We start from the raw sequence: 22,194 nt of genomic DNA, 5'->3' as shown, positions 1-22,194 counted from the left end.
TTCCTATACACTAATGATGAAAAATCTGAAGGAGAAATTAAGGAAACACTCCCATTTACCACTGAAACAAAAAGAATAAAATACCTAGGAATAAATCTACCTAGGGAGAGAAAAGACCTGTATGCAGAAAACTATAAGACACTGATGAAAGAAATTAAAGATGATACAAATAGATGGAGAGATATACCATGTTCTTGGATTGGAAGAATCAATATTGTGAAAATGACTGTACTACCCAAAGCAATCTACAGATTCAATGCAATCCCTATCAAATTACCAATGGCATTTTTTACAGAACTAGAACAAAAAACCTTAAAATTTGTACGGAGACACGAAAGACCCCGAATAGCCAAAGCAGTCTTGAGGGAAAAAAACGGAGCTGGAGGAATCAGACTCCCTGACTTCAGACTATACTACAAAGCTACAGTAATCAAGACAGTATGGTACTGGCACAAAAACAGAAATATAGATCAATGGAACAGGATAGAAATCCCAGAGATAAACCCATGCACCTATGGTCAACTAATCTATGACAAAGGAGGCAAGGATATACAGTGGAGAAAAGACAGTCTCTTCAATAAGTGGTGCTGGGAAAACTAGACAGCTACATGTAAAAGAATGAAATTAAAACGCTCCCTAGCACCATACACAATAATAAACTCAAAATAGATTAGAGACCTAAATGTAAGACTGGGCACTATAAAACTCTTAGAGGAAAACATAGGAAGAACACTCTTTGACATAAATCACAGCAGGATATTTTTTGACCCACCTCCTAGAGTAATGGAAATAAAAACAAATATAAAAATGGGGGACCTCATGAAACTTAAAAGCTTTTGCACAGCAAAGGAAAATATAAACAAGATGAAAAGACAACCCTCAGAATGGGAGAAAATATTTGCAAATGAATCATCGGACAAAGGATTAATCTCCAAAATATATAAACAGCTCATGCAGCTCAATAGTAAAAAAACAAACAACCCAATCCAAAAATGGGCAGAAGACCTAAATAGACATTTCTCCAAAGAAGACATACAGATGGCCAAGAAGCACATGAAAAGCTGCTCAACATCACTATTAGAGAAATGCAAATCAAAACTACAGTGAGGTATCACCTCACACCAGTTTGAATGGGCATCATCAGAAAATCTACAAACAACAAATGCTGGAGAGGGTGTGGAGAAAAGGGAACCGTCTTGCACTGTTGGTTGGAATGTAAATTGATAGAGCCACTATGGAGGTTCCTTAAAGAACTAAAAATAGAATTACCATATGACCCAGCAATCCCACTACTGGACGTATACCCAGAGAAAACCATAATTCAAAAAGACACACGCGGGGCTTCCCTGGTGGCGCAGTGGTTGAGAGTCCATCTGCCGATGCAGGGGACGTGGGTTTGTGCCCCAGTCCGGGAAGATCCCACATGCCGTGGAGCGGCTGGGCCCGTGAGCCATGGCTGCTGAGCCTGTGCATCCGGAGCCTGTGCTTCACAACGGGAGAGGCCACAACAGCGAGAGGCCCGCATACCACAAAAAAAAATAAAGTAAAATTAGAAATAAAACAACATGTGGTCCAGCAATCCCACTTCTGGGTATATATCCAAAGGAAATGAAAACAGGATCTCAAAGAGATAACTGTATTCCCATGTTCATATTGCAGCATTATTTACAATAACCAATACATGGAAACAACCAAGTGTCCATAGATGGATGAATAGATAAAGTAAATGTGATATATATGTACAATGGAATATTATTCTGCCATAAAAAAGAAGGAAATTCTGCCATTTGTGATGACATGGATGAACCTGGAGGGATTCAGCTAAGTAAAATAAGTTAGACAGAGAAAGACAAATACCGTATGCTCTCACTTATATGCAGAATCAAAAAAACCAAACTCATAGAAACAGAGAGCAGAGTAGTGGTTCCAGGAGTGGGGGAATGGGGGAAATGGATGAAGGTAGTCAAAAGGTACAACTTCCAGTTATAAGATAAATAGGTTATGGGAATGTAATGCACAGCACGGTAATTATAGATAACAATACTGTATTGTATACTTAAAAGCTGCTAAGAGAGTAGATCTTAAAAGTTCTCACCACACACAGATAACCATGTGAGGTAATAGATATGTTAACTACCCTCATCATAGTAATCCTTTTGCAGTATATACTTACATCAAATTATCATGTTATATACCTTAAACTTACACAATGTTATATGCTAATTTTATCTCAATAAAGCTGGGTAGGGAGGAAGAAACCAAACCAAAACCTCTCTCTACCAAAACAAAAGGGTTGACTTCCTGGTAATGCAGGCCTGAGCACCTCTAGGTTATTTCCTAATTTGTCCCTTTTTGTTGTATAGATACCAGAGGGGACATCCAGTTGGTTACAAATATCATCTTTGTGACTGGAAGCAAATCAATGGGCACGTTTTCTCCCACCAGGTCCTTGGACTTGTATGTTTAATTTTTTAAATCAAAGTATCACATGCCCTATGTATTAAAAGCAAAAAACAAAAATGCTAAAAGGCTTATGAGGACAGAAAAATCCTCACTCCATTTCTCTCTTCAGAGGTGGTGCTTTTGTTTTTTTTAAGAATCCAGTAACAAGGTTGTTAAAGTACATGTGTACAGCACTTTACAGTTGACAAAGTACTTTGACAAACATTATTTCATTTACATTTTTCATTTCATTCTCCTTATAGGAGACCTGTGATGCAAGTGTTAGTCCATGTGATGCTGTTCCATAAGACTTTAAGCTATCTTTACTTTTTTCATTGTTTTTTCTTTTTGCTGCTCTGAATGGGTGAGTTCCACTGCCTTGTCTTTGAGTTGACTGATCCTTTCTTCTGCTTTATCTAGTCTGCTAGTGAACCCATCTAGTGTATTTTTCAGTTCAATTATTATATTCTTTAGGTCTGTGACTTCTATTTGGTACTTTCTTACATTTCCATCTCTTTGTTGAAGTGCTCACTGTGTTCATCCATTCTTCTCCCCAGTTTGGTGAGCATCTTTATAGACCATTATTTGAACTCTTTATCAGGTAAATTATTTATCTCCATTTTATTAAGTTTTTTTTCCTGAGGTTGACTCTCTGTGTTGGTTTCTATATAGTAGATGAAACAGCCACTCCTCCCAGTGTTGAAGGAGTGGCCTCATGTAGGAGATGAACCTTGTCATTCAACCCTGCCTCAGCTCCTGGTTGTCTTTCAAACCTCTTGGCCTTGTCCAAGCAGCCTATTATATTTTTAATAGCTCCCAGTAGTTGAGGATGTGCCAAGACCTGTCAGTGTCCTAAAGGGGAGAATCTCAGCACATAGACTCAGGGTGACTGGAAGTGAGACCCTCAGGCATCAGTTTTTTAAGTATGCAAATATGTACATTCCTGTGGGACCACAAGCATAAACCTTGCTGGCCACCAGAGCCAGGCAATCTGGAGGTGTCCCCTGAGCAGCAGTTGCAGAAATCAGGGCTCCAGATGAGTGTCAAAGCTCTTTTCTGGGTGATATAGGTGAGCTGGAGCAAGGGAGAGCGTCAAGATGGAGTCCACAGCTTATGTTCCTTGAGAGCAACTCCATAGGCCACTAATGTGTACCAATCCTGAAGCCTGCCTCTCAGGCTGAAGCTCCAGGATGAGCGAAGAGCCCTCCTTCACAAAAAGACTGGAGAGTGTGCCCCAGTCCACTGTCTGTGCAGTGCCCTAGGGGTGGTAGCCTGCCAAGAACTGTCCCTCCGATTGCCACAGTCCCACGAGACCCAGGAATACAAGCCACCCTGGCCACCAGAGCCATGCCATCAAGGGGTGTCCTCTGGTAGCATCCTCAAAACCCAGGGAACCAGACACAAAAAAGTACAGAGGCAACTACTTTTAACATGTTGAAATGTGTCTATTTTCATTTTTTGATAATATGCTTATTGCTCTCTCTTTATTCATCAGTTTTACAAATTATTAACTTTTATTATACTAAACAAAGATTTTGCTCACTTACAGCACCCACACCTCCCTAGAGCCTCCCAATTTAGTTATATCCCAATTTTAAAAGATTTTATTTTTATACAATTTTTAAAGGTTACTTTCCACTTACCGTTATCACAAAATTGTTGGCGGTATTCCCCATGTTGTACAATACATCCTTGAGCCTATATTACACCCAATAGTTTGTACCTCCCACTGCCTCACCCCTATATTCCCCCCACCACTGGTAACCACTAGTTTGTTCTCTGTATCTGTGAGTTGGCTTCTTTTTTGTTATATTCACTCATTTGTTGTATTTTTTAGATTCCACATATAAGTGATATCCTACGGTATTTTTCTTTCTCTATCTGACTTATTTCACATAGCATAATGTCCTCCAAGTCCATCCATGTTACTGCAAACGGCAAAATTTCATTCTTTTTTATGGATGAGTTGTATTCCATTGTATATATACACCACATCTTCTTTATCCCTTCATCTGCTGATGAACACTTAGGTAGTTTCCATGTCTTGGCTATTGTAAATAATGCCGCTATGAACATTGGGGTGCATGTATGTTTTCAAATTAGTGTTTTTGGGTTTTTTGGGGGGGAAGTTATATCCCAATGTTTGGTTAAGACAGGATTCAGGCTATATGTGATTATGGCTATGTAACCATTACTCCTTGTTGGTCCAGTAAGATTGTTTCTTTTCTTGCCCAACTTTTTGTTTTTCATAGAATTGATAATTGCCTCATCTTACTAGCTTTGTTTTCCTTTCATTTGTGACAAAGCCTTCCCATATTTTCCCCTCAATGTAGTTTTTCACATGCTTACATCTATCTTGATAATCTGTGCTTCATCTTTGTCTTGAAGCCATCTTCCCTGGAGCCCTCTATCCTCCTGTTCCAATACAGGCTGGTGGTATCAAGCTGGAAGCTACAAGGGAAAAGGTCTGGAGGCTCACAATTGTGTGCAGACTCATTTTTCAGTCCATTACCAAACCTCTGCCCTCTTCTATATCTTATATTCCCAACTCTAGAGCCTCCCTTGTTGGATTTATACAGAGAATATATCTTCTGTCCTCCGTGGGAGTGGGAAGGGATAACTTGGAGGCTTACTTCTTCACATACAGACCTCAAGCCTATCCCTCTATTTCCAGCTCCTCACTGTCCTCAGTATCTGTCACCTTTAATTCCTAAACCTTTATTTTCATTTTGTGTTTCCTTCTTTGTTCTGTTTTTTCTAATCTGCTTTCTTTCTGTCAGTATTTCCCACTGCTTTTCTTTTTTTTTTTTGGCTGCATTGGGTCATCATTGCTGCGCACGGGCTTTCTCTAGTTGAGGCGAGCTGGGGCTACTCTTCATTGCAGTGCGCGAGCTTCTCATTTGCGGTGGCTTCTCTTGTTGCAGAGCACAGGCTCTAGGTACGTGGGATTCAGTAGTTGTGGTGCATGGGCTCAGTAGTTGTGGCTCACGGGCTCTAGAGCGCAGGCTCAGTAGTTCTGGTATACGGGCTTAGTTGCTCTGTGGCATGTGGGATCTTCCCGGACCAGGGCTTGAACCCGTGTCCCCCACACTGGCAGGTGGATTCTTAACCACTGCGCCACCAGGGAAGTACCTCCCACTGCTTTTCTTTAACTTTAAATTATTTAAATGTTTAACCTTCATCTGTGGTCAGATATTTTCAGGTATAATATTATGTCTTAAGGTAGCAAATATTTTTTAAGAGTCTTAAAGGTTTTTTTTGTCCTTTGGCCTACTTCTCAGGGCTGTTTCTGGGAATCTATCCTAAATAATTCAAAACATGAAGAAAAATTTCTGTGAGAACCTATTCATTTTGGCATCATTTATAGTGGTGAAAAATCAGAAGCCACTTAGTTAACAGTAGCAGACATTACAGTACATTTGATAGATCTTATGTGGCTGTCAAAATCGATGACAAATGCAGCATAGAAAAATGTTTGAAAGTTTATGAAAAGAAGAAGTGGGATATAGATTTGAATGCATATTATTAGAGTGTTATGCATTTTTTATATGAACAAATGGAAGGGGGTGTTGTGTGGCATGATGCACTGATTCACTGAAGAGATGAATAACAGCTGTCCATGTGCCTCACTCTGTTCTAGTGGTTGCTTTAGTTACGAGTGGTGAATCTGACATAATCTCTTCTTTCACAGAGTTTACAGTCTAGCAGAGAATTATTTTCCAAACTTCTATAATGTGTCTATTCAATTTTTACAATTAAAGAGGTAGAGGAAAAGCAGGGATTGACTATTTCAGGTGTCAAATTTTGGCAAACAACATGAAAGAGCTGAGAATGGGTGCCTGGTAGGCCTGGTAATTGTAACTGTATCAATAGTTAGCTCTTGAAATGACAAAGATGGTATCTGACTGTCCTGTGGCTGGCTGTCTAGACCTATTTGGATCTGTTCTTGCCTTCATTCTTTGATTCAGTAGATTATCCAGCTGTATGGCCTCTGTGACTTTTATGATCAGAAACAACCTAGAATACTTATAATTGTATAAAATTGATCAAAATGACAGTATTTCACATCCTACCATTTGTGCCAGTGTGTTTGTTGCCTGTTTTAAACTGCTAGAGGACAGGGATCTTCTCTTATGAGTAATTTTATGTAACACCCAACACAATCATGTGTATTATGGAACTCAGAGAAATAGCCTTTGGTGTTATCGAGAGTGAAATATTGTTCATTTCCCTTAAACCTATAATCCCTGCATTTTAGAATGCCATAGGTGAGACATAAAACATTAAAGAAGAAAAAAGCTAGAGGCTAAACTACTAGCTTGTCCTTTTCTTTCCTTTTGAAAATCACAGTGATAGTGTTTTTGTGTTTTGTTTTTTTTTTTTACTTAAGGTAAATTTAAACCTGTTTTCCCTAAGAATCAATGAGTGCCTATTGTTTACTTTAAAGATGAGGCTGTTAAATATTTTTCACATGCCTTTCTTTGTTGTTGTTGTTGTTGTTGTTTTTTGCAGTACGTGGGCCTCTCACTGTTGTGGCCTCTCCCGTTGTGGAGCACAGGCTCCGGACGCACAGGCTCAGCGGCCATGGCTCACGGGCCCAGCCGCTCCACGGCATGTGGGATTTTCCCAGACTGGGGCACAAACCCATGTCCCCTGCATCGGCAGGCGGACTCTCAACCACTGCACCACCAGGGAAGCCCTCACATGCCTTTCTTGATCCTCAGATCCCCTTCCCTAGTTCTTTCTTATGTGTGTCTGGATGGTCTGTTGTAGGTGGCCACAAGTAGCCGAGTTTACTTATTTGACATTTTCCTTCTGGGAAGTCGTGTTTTCAGCAATGGACTTCAGATAGTATTAGAAGACAAGAGAATTTTGAAGGTGAGTGTGTAAGTTGATTCATCTGCTAGTAAGAATATCAGCCAGGTTCTAATAACTCTTTCTCTGTCTTCTGATTCCTTAGGTTATCCATGATTGTCGTTGGCTTTCTGATTGCCTCTCTCATCAGTACGGAATTTTGCTGAATAATGTCTTTGACACCCAGGTACATGCAGGGAAACACTGGAATCAATGCAGTGTATATAGCTCCTGTAGAAAATAGGCCTTATCTGATGAGTGATTGAAAGTCTTCTTGTGTGTGCCTCATTCCCGCCCACTTCTCATGTAAGATGTTTGTACAATATGTGAGAACATTTGGTGCACTGAAGAAGTACTGGAGAAAAGTTACTTGTAATTATTTAGGGTTTTTTCCCTTCATTTTGCTCCAGAAATTTTCAAATAAGAAGCAAGCTCCATACTCTGTAGCATTCAGAAACTCAAACAATTTTGGGGTCATTTGGAAATCTGACATGGATTCTTACTGTGAGGTGGACAGTCAGTCACGTCTATGCCTTTACCACATATGTATCAGTTAAGGCTGATGGCTAATTGGCATCTAGCTCAGGGATGCAGGTTGTCCTAGATGTTCCCCCAAAGCCTATACTGGCCCCAGATAGCCTGAAGATAAGCAGTTTTTCTCTGATCTAAAGGACCTAGAGAAATGAGAAATTCCCAGATTATACTAGATCTGGGTTTCTGGTTTGGCTGTGAGAGCCATAAACCCACTAGTTTTCATTATGTATTCTTTAAGTTCTTCTAGTCTTCTAGGTTAATGCCATGAAAGGGAGATCTTGAATATATAAACCTAGAGCCTTTGGAGAGGGGTTAAAATAATGAGTTAGCCAATTATTTTTTAACAGAAATTCCTAAAAGTTCAACTTTATGTTATTGTATGTGGTTTAAGTTTGCTCTTTATGTATCTGCTTGTAATGAACTTTGTGCCACTTCTCTTGTTTACATGTTCCTTTGGGTCTTCTTTCAAGAGCATTCACTATATAGAGATTGCTTCTATGCTTACTCCAAAATGTAACACAGTTGCTCATTGTTCCCTTGAGGCCATCAGGCTTCTTGATTAGACCTCGTATGTATTGTCTAATGAAGACATTGGCATATCTTTCCATATTTTTCTTTTCAGATTTTCATAGTACAAGAAGCAGGAATTCAGAATTATTTCAATTTGTTTTCCTTTAACACAGTGTATTAGTTTCCTATTGCTGTTGTAACTAATCACCACAAATTTTGTGGCTTAAAACATAAATTTAGGGCTTCCCTGGTGCCGCAGTGGTTGAGAGTCCGCCTGCCGAAGCAGGGGACACAGGTTCGTGCCCTGGTCTGGGAAGATCCCACATGCCGCGGAGCAGCTGGGCCTGTGAGCCATGGCCGCTGAGCCTGTGCGTCCGGAGCCTGTGCTCCGCAACAGGAGAGGCCACAACAGTGAGAGGCCCACGTACCGAAAAAACAAACAAACAAACAAACACAACACATAAATTTACTCTCTTACAGTTCTGGAGGTCAGACATCTGAAATCATTTGCACTGGGTGAAAGTCAAGGTGTCAGCAGGGCTGGTTTCTTCTGGAGGCTCTGAGAGGACAGTCTGTTTCCTTGCTTTTCAGCTTTCACCTGTGTTCTTTGGCTTGTGGCTCCTTCTATCTTCACAGTGCACCAATCTCTGCTTTCATCATCACATCACCTTCTCTTCTGGCTGTAGTAAAATCTCCCTCTGCCTCGTCTTATAAGAATACTTGTGATTACATTTAGGGCCCATCTGGATAATTCAAGTTAATCTCCCTATCTCGATATCCTTAACTAATCACAGCAGCAAAGTCCATTTCGCCATTTAAGATAACATTCACAGGTCCAGGAATTAGGATGTGGATATATTTGGGGGCTGTTATTTAGCCTACACAGACAAATAATGATTGCAATTCTTAATTTTATTAGCTTTCCTTACCAAAACTTTACCAGAGTTGCTAATAAGTAGAAGTAATTCTTTAATTTTATCTTCCTTTCCCCATTCCTTGAAGGCACCAAAGAGTAATAATCATAAGGCAGGCAAATAAAAGAAGTGGAAAAGAAAATAGACAGGGACACATTAAAGTTGGGTGATCCTTTTTCTTTTTCTTTTCTTTTTTTTTTTTCTAATTTTTCAGAATAAGATAACCTAACAACTTTAAATTTTCTAATGGCATTGTCTATCATGTGGGTCCTTGGGAAAAATGGTATTTAAAGATGTTTCTCTAAATGTATTTCTGCTATTTCTGTCATGAGATAGCTCTCTGTGTATATCCTACAGACTGGTCTGTTTGTCTTTTTTTAATGCCACAGGTAGCAGATGTCCTTCAATTTTCCATGGAAACAGGCGGCTTTCTTCCAAACTGCATTAGTACTTTACAGGAGAGTTTAATCAGACACCTTAAAATAGCCCCTAAATATCTCTCCTTTCTGGAAGAGAGACAAAAACGGATTCGGGTGAGTATTAACGTATGTCCCATATAACATTAATATTTTCAAGTGTCTTGTGAGTGGGATTATCAGCATATTATATAGAGAAATGACAGCTGCTGTGTAAGCGTATGAACATTGCCAAAATCTTAGTTGTTCCAAATGGGAACAGTTTGTTTGTGGTCTCAAGTGGAAAAAAGCCAGCATCCAGATTTGTTGGTTATCAATTAAAAAGTACTCTGAAATAAATTTTCAATTGGACAAGTGGGGATTTTATTGGGAATTTGGATTAAGGCAGTGGAACAAAAATCATGCCAATTATTTCTCCCAAAGTAAGATAGATTTTCTTCAGCTTCTAATAGCCTTGCTTGCAAACTTAGGTCATGACCGTATTGGCTGCAATTTTGGCCATATAATCTAATCAGTCCTGCTGCCTCCAGTTTTGAATGAGAAGCCCTGATCTCTCTCTCTCTCTTCTTCCCTCCCTCCCTCCCCACATCTTTCCCCCAACACATACACACACTCACTGTATACACACAATAAGTGTGTGTATGTGTATGTGTGTATATGCTCAGAAGGCTAGCCATAGTGTGAAAGTAGAAGGTAATAATTGAAGAAAATGACAGTAATGGTGATTTAAGTTAAGCAGCACTTAGATAAACCATTATTTTCTTTAAAGATTTGCTTACTATTCAGAGAAAATTGTTTTGGTGTCTCTAGGAAAACCCAGAACTATGGCTCACACGACCTCTTTCACCCTCTTTGCTAAAAATTTTGGCCTTGGAAGCTACCTACCTGCTGCCCCTTCGCTTGGTACTCCTAGATGAAATGATGTCTGATCTAACTACGCTGGTGGACGGGTACCTAAACACCTACCGAGAAGGGTCTGCAGACTGGCTGGGAGGCATGGAGGTAGGTGCCACTCTCTGTGGCTGTGTTTTCAGGACCTCTGTGTCCTCATGGGGGCCACAGTGATACCCACTGTTCACAGCTGCACCAAATTTCTTTCAGCAGATTTGATGATAAATATTCTTGAAGCGGCTATAGCTTGGGCTTAATTCAGCTCCTTAAGCACTTTTTTTCTATATATATATATATATTTTATGATCACTGACATTTATTTCATATGATGCAACTGGTGATGTGCATTTCAATAAAACTAAAAGTTGATGTGCTAGAAGTCCTAACTCCTTTCTTAAATATTGTACCAATTTTCTCACAATATTAAGTTATGTTTCCAGTAAATATATCTTTCAAAGAAAGGGTAAATTTCATTAGTTATTTTTATGAAGCCAGCACAATATAAGAAAACTTATATTGTTGGCAAACTATTGCATTAGGCCAAATCTGGCCCATGGCCTGTTTTTGTAAAACTCACAATCTAAGAATGATTTTTATAGTCTTAAAGGATTGTTAAAAAAAAAAAGTATGCTTGTGGCTTACAAAGCCTAAAATGTTTACTATTTGACTCCTTACATAAAAAGTTCACAGGCTACTGCTATAAACAGTTCTCATTTAGGAATACTGATGCAAAATCCTAAATAAAATAATAGCATTTTTGGTACAAACTCCACTTAGATATATTATACTTTTCTATTAATGTGTCTCTGGATTCTAGTTACAAGCATGGTTTAATATTATATTAATATTTATTAATATTTAATATTATATTAAATTCTGTATTTTATTGGGGCCAAGAAAGTCTTATGATTATCTCATAAATGCTGAAAAAGTTATTTTGTAACTTTTTTATATTTTGCTCTCACTGTTTAACAAGAAAAGATCAATGTAAAAATCCTTTCATAGTTTGCTTGATTGGAGAATTTTAATGTTTTTCATTTATCATTGTAAAGCCAAGGACAATTTTTTAGCTTTTTAATATTTTGTTCTCACTGCTTATTGCTGAAAAAATTTGATAATATTCTATATACATTATTGATTAAAGTTGGAATAGGTACTTTAACATGATAAAACATATATCTCAGGCAAGAAGACTACCTAATATTTGATTGGGAACATCAATATCAAGAAATATACAGAAATGGTGACTATCACCACTACTTTAGTAGTTTCTGAAGCTATTAGCCAGTGAGGTTAGAAAAAAAAAAAAGATGAACTATAAAAATTGAACAGGAGGAATAGGAATGATGACTTGCCTATAATATACCTGAATACTGAAGAGAATCAATTGAAAAAGATTGCCAAAAACAAAAAGGCAGTTTAGGGCTTCCCTGGTGGCGCGGTGGTTGAGAGTCCGCCTGCCGATGCAGGGGACACGGGTTCGTGCCCCGGCTCGGGAAGGTCCCACAAGCCGCGGAGCGGCTGGGCCGGTGAGCCATGGCCGCTGAGCCTGCGCGTCCGGAGCCTGTGCTCCACAATGGGAGAGGCCACAACAGTGAGAGGCCCGAGTACCGCAAAAAAAAAGGCAGTTTAGTAAAATAGGTACAAATATAACATAAAACTTAATAGCTTTCCTATATCCCTGTACACAACTACAGAATATAATGGGGGAAAAATTCATTTATAATTGTAACAAAAAATAGATTATCTAGAAATAAATCTAACAAGAAATGTGAAATATAGAGATGAAAAAAATGTTAAAGTATTACTGAATGGCATAAAAGAGGACTTAAATGAATGGGGACATTAAGTATTTTTGGCTATCAGTTATTCCTAAATTAACTTTAAAAAAAAATTAGTTTATTTATTATTTATTTTTTTGGTTGCACTGGGTCTTTGTTGCTGTGCACGGGCTTTCTCTAATTGCAGCAAGCGGGGGCTACGCTTCGTTGTGATGCGCGGGCTTCTCATTGCGGTGGCTTCTCTTGTTGTGGAGCACAGGCTCTAGGTGTGGGGGCTTCAGTAGTTGTGGCATGTGGGCTCAGTAGTTGTGGCTCACGGGCTTAATTGTTCCACGGCATGTAGGATCTTCCCGGGCCAGGGCTCAAACCCGTGTCCTCTTCATTGGCAGGTGGGTTCTTAACCACTGTGCCACCAGGGAAGCCCCCTAAATTAACTTTTAAATTTAACTTTCTTTTAAGAAAAATGCTAAAGCCATAATTACTTTGGCAAACTGTGATTATAGTGTTTATAGAGATAAATAAGCATAAATAAGAATAGTCCTGTCAGATATTAAAACATATGTCTACACTAAATATGAGCGGTACATGTATAGGCAGATCGATGGAATAGAGAACCCAGAAATAGATCTCATATATATCAGTAATGGTTGAGATAAAGGTAAAATTTCCAATCAATGAGAAAAAGATAAGTATTTAGTAAATGGCCTCAGGCAATTGACTAACCATTGTGGGGGAGGAGAATCAGAGTTGGATTGTTATCTCTTTCTGCTACACCAAAATAAATCCCATGGATCAAGTATTTATGTAAGAACTAGAATTATAAAAGTATTGGAGGGGCTTCTCTGGTGGTGCAGTGGTTGAGAGTCCGCCTGCTGATGCAGAGGACGTGGGTTTGTGCCCCGGTCCGGGAAGATCCCACATGCCGGGGAGCAGCTAGGCCCATGAGCCATGGCCGCTCAGCCTGCGCGTCCGGAGCCTGTGCTCCGCAACTGGAGAGGCCACAACAGTGAGAGGCCCGCGTAAAAAAAAAAAAAAAAGTATCGGAAAAAAAGTATTGGGACTTCCCTGGTGGTCCAGTGGCTAAGACTCCGCACTCCCAAAGCAGAGGGCCTGGGTTCCATCCCTGGTCAGGGAACTAGATCCCACATGTGGCAGTGAAGATCCCATGTGCTACAACTAAGACCCAGTGCAGCTAAATAAATAAGTAAATAAATATTTTTAAAAAGTATTAAAAGAAAATTATGTCACAGTAGGGAATATGTCCCCTCCCCCAACTTTACTGAGGAATAGTTGACAAAATTAATTGTGTATATTTAAAGTGTACATTGTGATGATTTGATATACATTGTGGAATGATTACCAAGATCAAGATAACTAACATCCATCACCTCATAGCTAACTTTTTTTTATGTAGTGAGAATGCTTAAGATCTACTCTCAGAAACTTTCAAGTATATAATACTGAACTATTAACTGCAGTAACCATGCTGTGCATTAGATCCTCAGAACTTATTCTTCTTATAACTGAAAGTTTGTGCCCTCTGACCTACATCTCCCCATTTTCCTCTCCCTCAACCCCTGGGAACCCCCATTCTATTCTCTGTTTTTATGAAATCAGATTTTTGTTTTTGTTTTTTAAGATTTCATATATAAGTGATACTGTGCAGTATTTGTCTTTGTCTGGCTTATTTCACTTAGCATAATACCCTCCAAGTTCAAACATATTGTTGCAGATGGCAGGACTGCCTTCTTTTTTATGGCTGAGTAATATTCTATTGTATGGACTATTGTATTGTATAATGTATATACATCACATCTTTATCCATTTATCTATTGATAGACACAGGTTGTTTACATATTGTGACTATTGTGAATTATGATGCAGTGAACAAGGGAATGTACATATCTCTTTGCGATCCTGTTTTCACATGCTTCAGATATGTACCCAGACGTGGGATTGCTGGACCATATAATAGTTCTATTTTTAATTTTTTGAGGAACATCCATGTTGTTTTCCACTGTTTTACATGGTAATGTAAATTGCATCAATTTACATTCCGATCAACAGCATATGAGTTCCCTTTTCTCCACATTCTCACCAACACTTGTTATCTGTCTTTTTGATAATAGCCATCTTAACAGGTGTCAGTAACACCTCATTGTGGTTTTGATTTGCATTTCTCTGATAACTAATGACTTCGAGCACCTTTTCATGTACCTGTTGGCCATCTAAATATCTTCTTTGGAAAATTATCTATTCAGGTCCTTTGCTCACTTTTAAATTAGAGTATTTGCATTTTTGCTATTGAGTTGTATGAGGAAATGCTTTTCTATGCAATACAGAAATACTCAGAACTCATAAAAGATGAATAAATATGACTTTAAAAATTTTGTATGGCGAAAATACTGTGAACAAAATCAAAGGGAAAGCAACCTAGGAAAAATTATTTGCCTCATGTAACAAAGAGGACATTTTCTTAATATATTCCTTATTGTAGCATTTATGTAATGACAAAATACTGAAGACAACCCAAATATCCATCCACAAGGGTTTGGTTAAACAAACTATTGTATATCGATACAGCCATTAAAATTGCCAATATGGAAAAATCTCCAAGACAGAATTTTTAGTTGGAAAAATCAAGAAGAAGAAGAATATATAATATTATGTAGCCATTTGTATAAAATAATTTTAGAAAGAGTTATTAAAATAAAAAGTTGGGGGAAAATAAAAATTGAAAAATATAATCCAATGAATAGATAAATATTTAGTAAGGGATCGTATATGCAAAGACTGTCTCTGGAGGCTACAGAAGAAGCTGCTTTTTAGAGGATGCACCTGCTAAGGCAGTTGGGGCGAGGTTGGAATGGACCCTTACTTTTCATTGTATAATCTTTATACATACACACGTGCACAACATACACACAAAATTGGATTAAAAATATTTAAATTACTTGAAAAATAGTACTACTATAGTTGAAGACACTAGAGGGTGCTATAAGAACACATTTGAATAGACCCTTGCTTGCCAAATACTAAGTGTAGTAGAAGTGATTTTAAAGTGATTTTAAGGACCATATTCAGAAGTTTAGTTATAGTAGACTTGTGTTCATTTTCTTTTCTTAGCGTACATGTATGGAGCTCCCAGAGGAACTGCTTCGACTGAAGGACTTCCAGAGACAGCGCAGAGAGAGAGCTGCAAAAGAATATAGAGTAAATGCGCAGGGACTCCTAATAAGGACAGTACTACATCCAAAGAAGTCTATGACAAAGACAGCAGGGAAAAAGGGAAAAGTAAGAGGTTTCTTACTTTGTAAAAATTCTAGGCTAGATAAAGCTCCAAATTTTACATCTCACAAGGATGTAAATTTGCTAAAAGAAGAATCTAAGAGTAAGCAAACCACAGCGGAATCTCAACATCTACCTCCCATAAGGGAAGAAGTCAGTGAAGATTCCAGTAACAAACGAATTTGCCCTGAGTCAGAGGGGTTTAAAGACCAGAGGATAACTCTAAAAGAATACCTCAAGATACCTAAACAAGAGTTTCAGACAAAGTTATCTTTGAAAGAGGAGATAGAACAGTTACTGATGGTGGAAAACAAGGAAGATCTAAAATGTACAAAACAAGATGTTTTAGTGTCTCCTTCCCTTCCTCAGGAAACCAGAGTGTCTCCAAGTGACATTTTTCATCCTTTTAGAAAAGCTGTGCTTCCCACACTTCCTCCCTGCCCAGCTTTGGAGAAGACTGATTCCTGGATAAATCCAGATTCTCCCAATCTGCCTTAGAGATCTGCAGTTTGTTCTTGAGGCCAATAAAGGTGGCTTATTTCCTCTGCCATCAAGGCCTTCCTCAGTGCTTAAGTTTCTTGTGCTGTAAATTAGTCACAGGCTTTGGGGGAAATTATATCCTCTTGCTTGCTCCTATATTCTTAGAATTTGATTAGAATGGGAATGAATAAGTTAAATAATGGAAGAAGTAAATGTTCTGATTATGTCACTGTGTAGAAATGTTCCCTGTGGCCAAACTGAATTATTTCTCATAATTTGGGTTTAAAGGATTTGAAGAAGGGAAAAATTTTGGACTTAGTGTCTGGAAGAATCTATACTTTAAATTTTTTGTTGTTTTTTCTGGTTTGAAGGATGTTGGTAAAACTCTTAGCCATAAGTTTAAAAATATTAGTACCTGACAACTTTACCTGTACTTTTTCCTTTTTAGAATATTAACTTTGTCAATTATACCTCAATAAAGATGAAAAATATTAACTTTATTTTTGAATTTTAAATGTTTGGTCTGTCTTATGTCATAGACAAACAATAGTTTATGTTATTACAGGAATCAATATCCCAGTTTTAATTTCTTTTCATTCCATTTACTTTTAGAGAGTTTTGTCCATTTCCCTAACAAAGCAGGGCCTTCTTTAGAGTATGTCTATTATGTAAACTTGAAGTTTGATTCCACTATATTTGCCTGGAGTTGGTATGCCTTCTTAGGGTGAAAGGAAGGTAGCCTGTACTGAGCCCTTTTTATGTTGAATACTTGCAAGTTGCTCATTCTTTTGTGTATAATAACCAGTAAACCTGGTTGGTATTAGGTTATCTCTCACTTTTCTTCATTGGGTCAGGGTAGGAATAAATTTGAATGTGTCTGCATTTCTAGGTCTAGAATCCAGTGAGAAATCTGTAACTTTTTTTTTTTTTTCCGGCCCTGCACGGCCTGTGGGATCCTAGTTCCTTGACCAGGGATGGAACCTGGGCCACCTCAGTGAAAGCACCGAGCCCTAACCATTGGACTGCCAGGGAATTCCCTAGAAATCTGTAATTTGACTGTTATACAGGCCTCTACTACTTAGGGGAGACAGCGACAGTCTATAATTAGGAACATCCTTGTCTGTGCTCATTGATTCTATCATGAGTACCACTGAAAGAACAGCTGTGTCTTCCAAATCCCAGAGCCCAGATCTGGTCTAAGCTTAAGATGAAGGCAGGACTAAGAGCAGTCAGCTCAGCCCTGCAGTTGCTGTCCCTCACTTTGTCCATAGTTTAGAAGGTCATTGGAGGCCAAGGTGGTTTCTGGTTCATTCTGGGTGAATGTGTTTTCAGGTTGAGCCCAGAAAGTGGTTAATCTAGGTTTACTCTGGGAAGGGCATGAATTTCTGTGAAATTCATAGAATTGATTTAGCTTCTTATGGAACCATACCACACACAATTTTTATACATACATACATGTAAATATACAGGCTACAAAGAAAAATGTGACGTTCTTCATATTAAAAAAAAAGGATTCTTCTTTCATTATGTATTTTGTGACTAATAAAGAACAGGATTCTGTTGGACCTTTGCTGTACTGCTCAATATGGTAGTTATATGTGGCTATTTAAAATTAAATTGATTAAAATGAAATAAAATTAAGAATTCAGTTCCTCAGTTGCACTTGCTATATGTCCAATACTCAATAGTTTCATGTACCCAGTGGCTACCATATTGAACATCACAGATATAGAACATTTCCATCATTCCAGAAAGTTCTATTGGACACTGCTATTTGAGAAGTACTTTGACTCTCAGAACTAAATGAGCCTTCCGAGTTTCATCACAATATTTTCTTAGTGAAACGGTCACATAACTGGAACTGCATTTTTCTCCATATTCTAGCCTGGAGTGCCTACCTAAATTCCATGTGGTCAGATCCAACCATGAACTTCTGTCCTTTGCTGGATAGAGTGAAAAAAAAATCCCTGGGTTCTTCAAGCCCTGCTGCTAGTGCTCTGTGCCATTACTTAGATTTCTTATCTAAATTTTGCTCAGATTTTGGAAAATCTTTGGTTCTTGACCCAACCAATTGTTGCGTTCTTGACCCAACCAATTGTTGAGTTCTTACTCTATATTTTTCTAGTTGAGAGTTTATAAACCATACTGCCTGCTTTACCAAACTCTTGGAGTCTTGCTTCAGTCTAGACTGAATTCCTGCATCTGTCCTACTCAGGTCTGACCTTTCTGTACATGATCTGCAGTTAGAGATTCTCACAAGCAATCTGATCCTTTTAATTTGGGAATTAGGAAACAGAGTTAAATGACTTCCCTGAAGAAAAGTGCTGCACTGAGAATAGAACCAGTGTTTCTTACTTCTTGGTCCATTCAGTGTTCTTTCAACTATAATATGAAAAATCATTACAGCAGCTTTGCCTCCAGTCTGGCTGTGAGCTTGATAAAGCCTAACATGACATAATATAATTTTAATACACTGGGACTTCCCTGGTGGCACAGTGGTTAAGAATCCACCTGCCAATGCAGGGGACATGGGTTCGATCCCTGGTCTGGGAAGATCCCATATGCCGTGGAGCAACTAAGCCCGTGCACTGCAACTACTGAAGCCCGCGCACACTAGAGCCCACGTGCCACAACTACTGAAGCCCATGCACCTAGAGCCTGTGCTCTGCAACAAGAGAAGCCACCACAATGAGAAGTCTGTGCACCCCAATGAAGAGTAGCCCCGGCTCGCCACAACTAGAGAAAGCTCACGCACAGCAACGAAGACCCAATGCAGCCAAAAAAAAAAAAAAGAATTTTAATACACTATAGCCCTGTCGTTGTTTTGACACAAGGCAAGTCACAGCAGCAAGCCAAGATAAGGCTTGGTGCATACTTGGGGAGCTGAGGGTGATTAGCCAGGTGTACTTATCAAAAAGGCATTTACTATAAAGGTAACATCAATAAATACCTTACAGGGTTTCCCTGGTGGCGCAGTGGTTGAGAGTCCGCCTGCCGATGCAGGGGACACGGATTCCTGCCCCGGTCCGGGAAGATCCCACATGCCATGGAGCGGCTAGGCCCATGAGCCATGGCCGCTGAACCTGCGCGTCCGGAGCCTGTGCTCCGCAACGGGAGAGGCCACAGCAGTGAGAGGCCCGCATACCGCAAATAATAATAATAATAATAAATAAATAAATACCTTACAGAAAAATTTAGAAAATAATGAGAAAAAAATACTCAACTATCATCCTACATTATACAACCCTTCCTAGCATTTTGGCACTTTTCTTTCAATTTTTCCTCTCTCATTCTCTATCTCTCTACACACACACCATCACAACCATACCATAAATACATTTATTGTGTTTTTTATATCAAGTATTTCTCCATTTTATAATCCTAACAACCAACATTTTAAACAGATGTTTCATTTTTAAATTAATATGCTATTAAATAGAATTTGGAAAATAGAGGAAAATAAGAAAAAAATTACTCATTTCTCTAGGCCAACAGAAAAATCAGGTAATATTTTTGTTAATGTCAGTGTTTATGCATAGATTTTACCCTCTACATAGTTATATATATACACTCTACTTTATGAATGTTTTCCTATGCTGTTATACACCCTTTGTAAAGATTTTTAAAATATATTTTTTTTAATTTATTTTTGGCTGCGTTGGGTCTTCATTGGTGCGCGTGGGCTTCCTCTAGTTGCAGCGAGCGGGGGCTACTCTTCCTTGCAGTGTGCAGGAGGTGGCTTCTCTTGTTGTGGAGCTCTAGGCGTGTGGGCTTCAGTAGTTGTGGTGTGCAGGCTCAGTAGCTGTGGCTCACGGGCTCTAGAGCGCAGGCTCAGTAGTTGTGGCACACGGCCTTAGTTGCTCCATGGCATGTGGGATCTTCCCGGACCAGGACCAGGGATCGAACCCGTGTCCCCTGCATTGGCAGGTGGTTCTTAACCACTGTGCCACTAGGGAAGTACCAAGATTTTTTTTTTTTTCTGCACGGCTTGTGGGATCTTAGTTTCCTAACCAGGGATCAAACCTGGGCCCTCAGCAGTGAAAGCGCAGAGTCCCAACCACTGGACCGCCAGGGAATTCCCAAGATTTTTATGACTACATAATATTTCTAAGCGGATACACCATGGTTTACTTAGCTGTGTTTTGGTATATTCAGGGTGTTTCCATTCCTTATTTCCTGCATTTTCCATGTTTTGAATCATTTTGTCAGAATGAAATTCCAGAAGTAGGTCAAAGAGGTTTTCTTGGTTTTGTTTTTTACAGCTCTTGCTAAGTTACTTTTCAAAAGTGTTAACCAATTATATTGCCACTCCAATTTTTGTAGTAATGATGCACCATTGATAGCATTCGATTTTTTTCTTGAGAGGCATTGCATGTTTTTGACTTTCAAAATTCTAACTTCTTTATCCATAAACCTGAAAGGTTTCCTGTCATTTTTTGTAACTTACCTGCATTAGATACCATGAAGATTAATGAAAACATACATACTGGGAATATTTGAATTCTGATAAATGTCCCTGATCTCTAAGTAAGGACATTATTATGGGTAAAATATTTCAATCATATAAACCCTAAAATAAAACCAAAGTCTATATACTCATGATGAAAGACATCTTTGAAATGTCTTGGAACTCTCATCAGGGATGTCATAGAAAATGATATTTATTGTTATACAAAATGAGAAACAATCTTAGCTAAATTGCTAGGTTTACCCTAAGACAAAATTTAATACATTCTATTCCATATACTCAACAGGAGTTGAGCCTGTAACTCTATAATTTGGTAGATCTCCTTAAACATGAAAAGCTGTCAAATTGTAATCAGGGTATAATTAGCAACCCAATCTTAATATATATATTGCAAATAAAAAATGTCAAAAAAAATGTCGAAACTATGCTTCAATTTAGTCAGTCATGAACAGCATTTCTTAAACAATGGAATAGAATAGAGAATATCAGTGCATTATACATAGTAAAGAAAAGTATTTTGTGAAACTTTTTTTTCTCTGTTGTATGCTAGAGTATGTGTACTTTTACTATTGGTTGCAGTAAAAAGCAGCTCAAGATAAGCATAGAAAGAAACTTACATCTTTAAATACTTACACAATAAAACAAGAAAGATCTAAAACCATTGATCTCAGCTTCCATCTTAAGCTAGAAAAGGAAGAATAAATTAAACTTAGGCTAAGTAGGATGAAACAAATAATGATAAGAATAGAAATCAACGGGCTTCCCTGGTAGTGCAGTGGTTGAGAATCTGCCTGCCAATGCAGGGGACACGGGTTCGAGCCCTGGTCTGGGAAGATCCCACATGGCTCAGAGCAACTAGGCCCCTGAGCCACAATTACTGAGCCTGCGCGTCTGGAGCCTGTGCTCCGCAACAAGAGAGGCCGCGATAGTGAGAGGCCCGCGCACCGCGAGGAAGAGTGGCCCCCACTTGCCGCAACTAGAGAAAGCCCTTGCACAGAAACGAAGACCCAACACAGCCATAAATAAATAAATAAATAAAATTATTTTAAAAAGAATAGAAATCAATAAAATTAAAAGTGGAGAGGGCTTCCCTGGTGGCACAGTGGTTGAGAGTCTGCCTGCCGATGCAGGGGACACGGGTTCGTGCCCCGGTCCGGGAAGATCCCACATGCTGTGGAGTGGCTGGGCCCATGAGCCATGGCCGCTGTGCTCCGCAACGGGAGAGGCCACAACAGTGAGAGGCCTGCGTACCGCAAAAAAAAAAAAAAAAAAAAAACTGGAGAGAAAAAATCAATAAAACCAAAACCTGTAAGATCAGTAACATTGTTAAACTTTTACCCATACTGACCAAGATTTTTTTTTAAAAAGGCACAAATTACCAATATCAGAAATGAAAGATTATTATTACAGATCCTGTATATATATATATTAAAAGGATAGGGACTTCCCTGGTGGCGCAGTGGATAAGAATCCGCCTGCCAATGCAAGAGACACAGGTTCAAGCCCTGGTTCGGGAGGATCCCACATGCCATGGAGCAGCTAAGCCCGTGTGCCACAACTACTGAGCCTGTGCTCTAGAGCCTGCGAGCCACAGCTACTGAGCCCTTGTGTCACAA

At 38.9% G+C, this 22,194-nt stretch overlaps 1 protein-coding gene across 2 annotated transcripts in view; it reads left to right on the top strand.

Moving 5' to 3' along the window:
* Nucleotides 1-16,186, top strand: part of EXD1 (exonuclease 3'-5' domain containing 1) — a gene marked incomplete at its 5' end in the record, with an annotated part of 35,381 nt that extends 19,195 nt beyond the window's left edge. For both annotated transcript variants that reach the window (XM_082649334.1, XM_082649333.1), the window contains 5 exons: nt 7,216-7,320; nt 7,403-7,483; nt 9,644-9,787; nt 10,481-10,672; nt 15,469-16,186. In XM_082649334.1, the coding sequence (XP_082505460.1) occupies nt 7,216-7,320; nt 7,403-7,483; nt 9,644-9,787; nt 10,481-10,672; nt 15,469-16,128 (1,182 nt within the window). In that variant the 3' untranslated portion in view covers nt 16,129-16,186. The remainder of the gene's footprint in view (nt 1-7,215; nt 7,321-7,402; nt 7,484-9,643; nt 9,788-10,480; nt 10,673-15,468) is intronic.
* Nucleotides 16,187-22,194: the final 6,008 nt, after the last annotated feature.

Source organism: Grampus griseus (assembly GCF_964374135.1).
Source record: "Grampus griseus genome assembly, chromosome: 2".
Classification (NCBI taxonomy): domain Eukaryota; kingdom Metazoa; phylum Chordata; class Mammalia; order Artiodactyla; family Delphinidae; genus Grampus; species Grampus griseus.
This window is presented reverse-complemented; position numbering and strand designations above follow the sequence as displayed.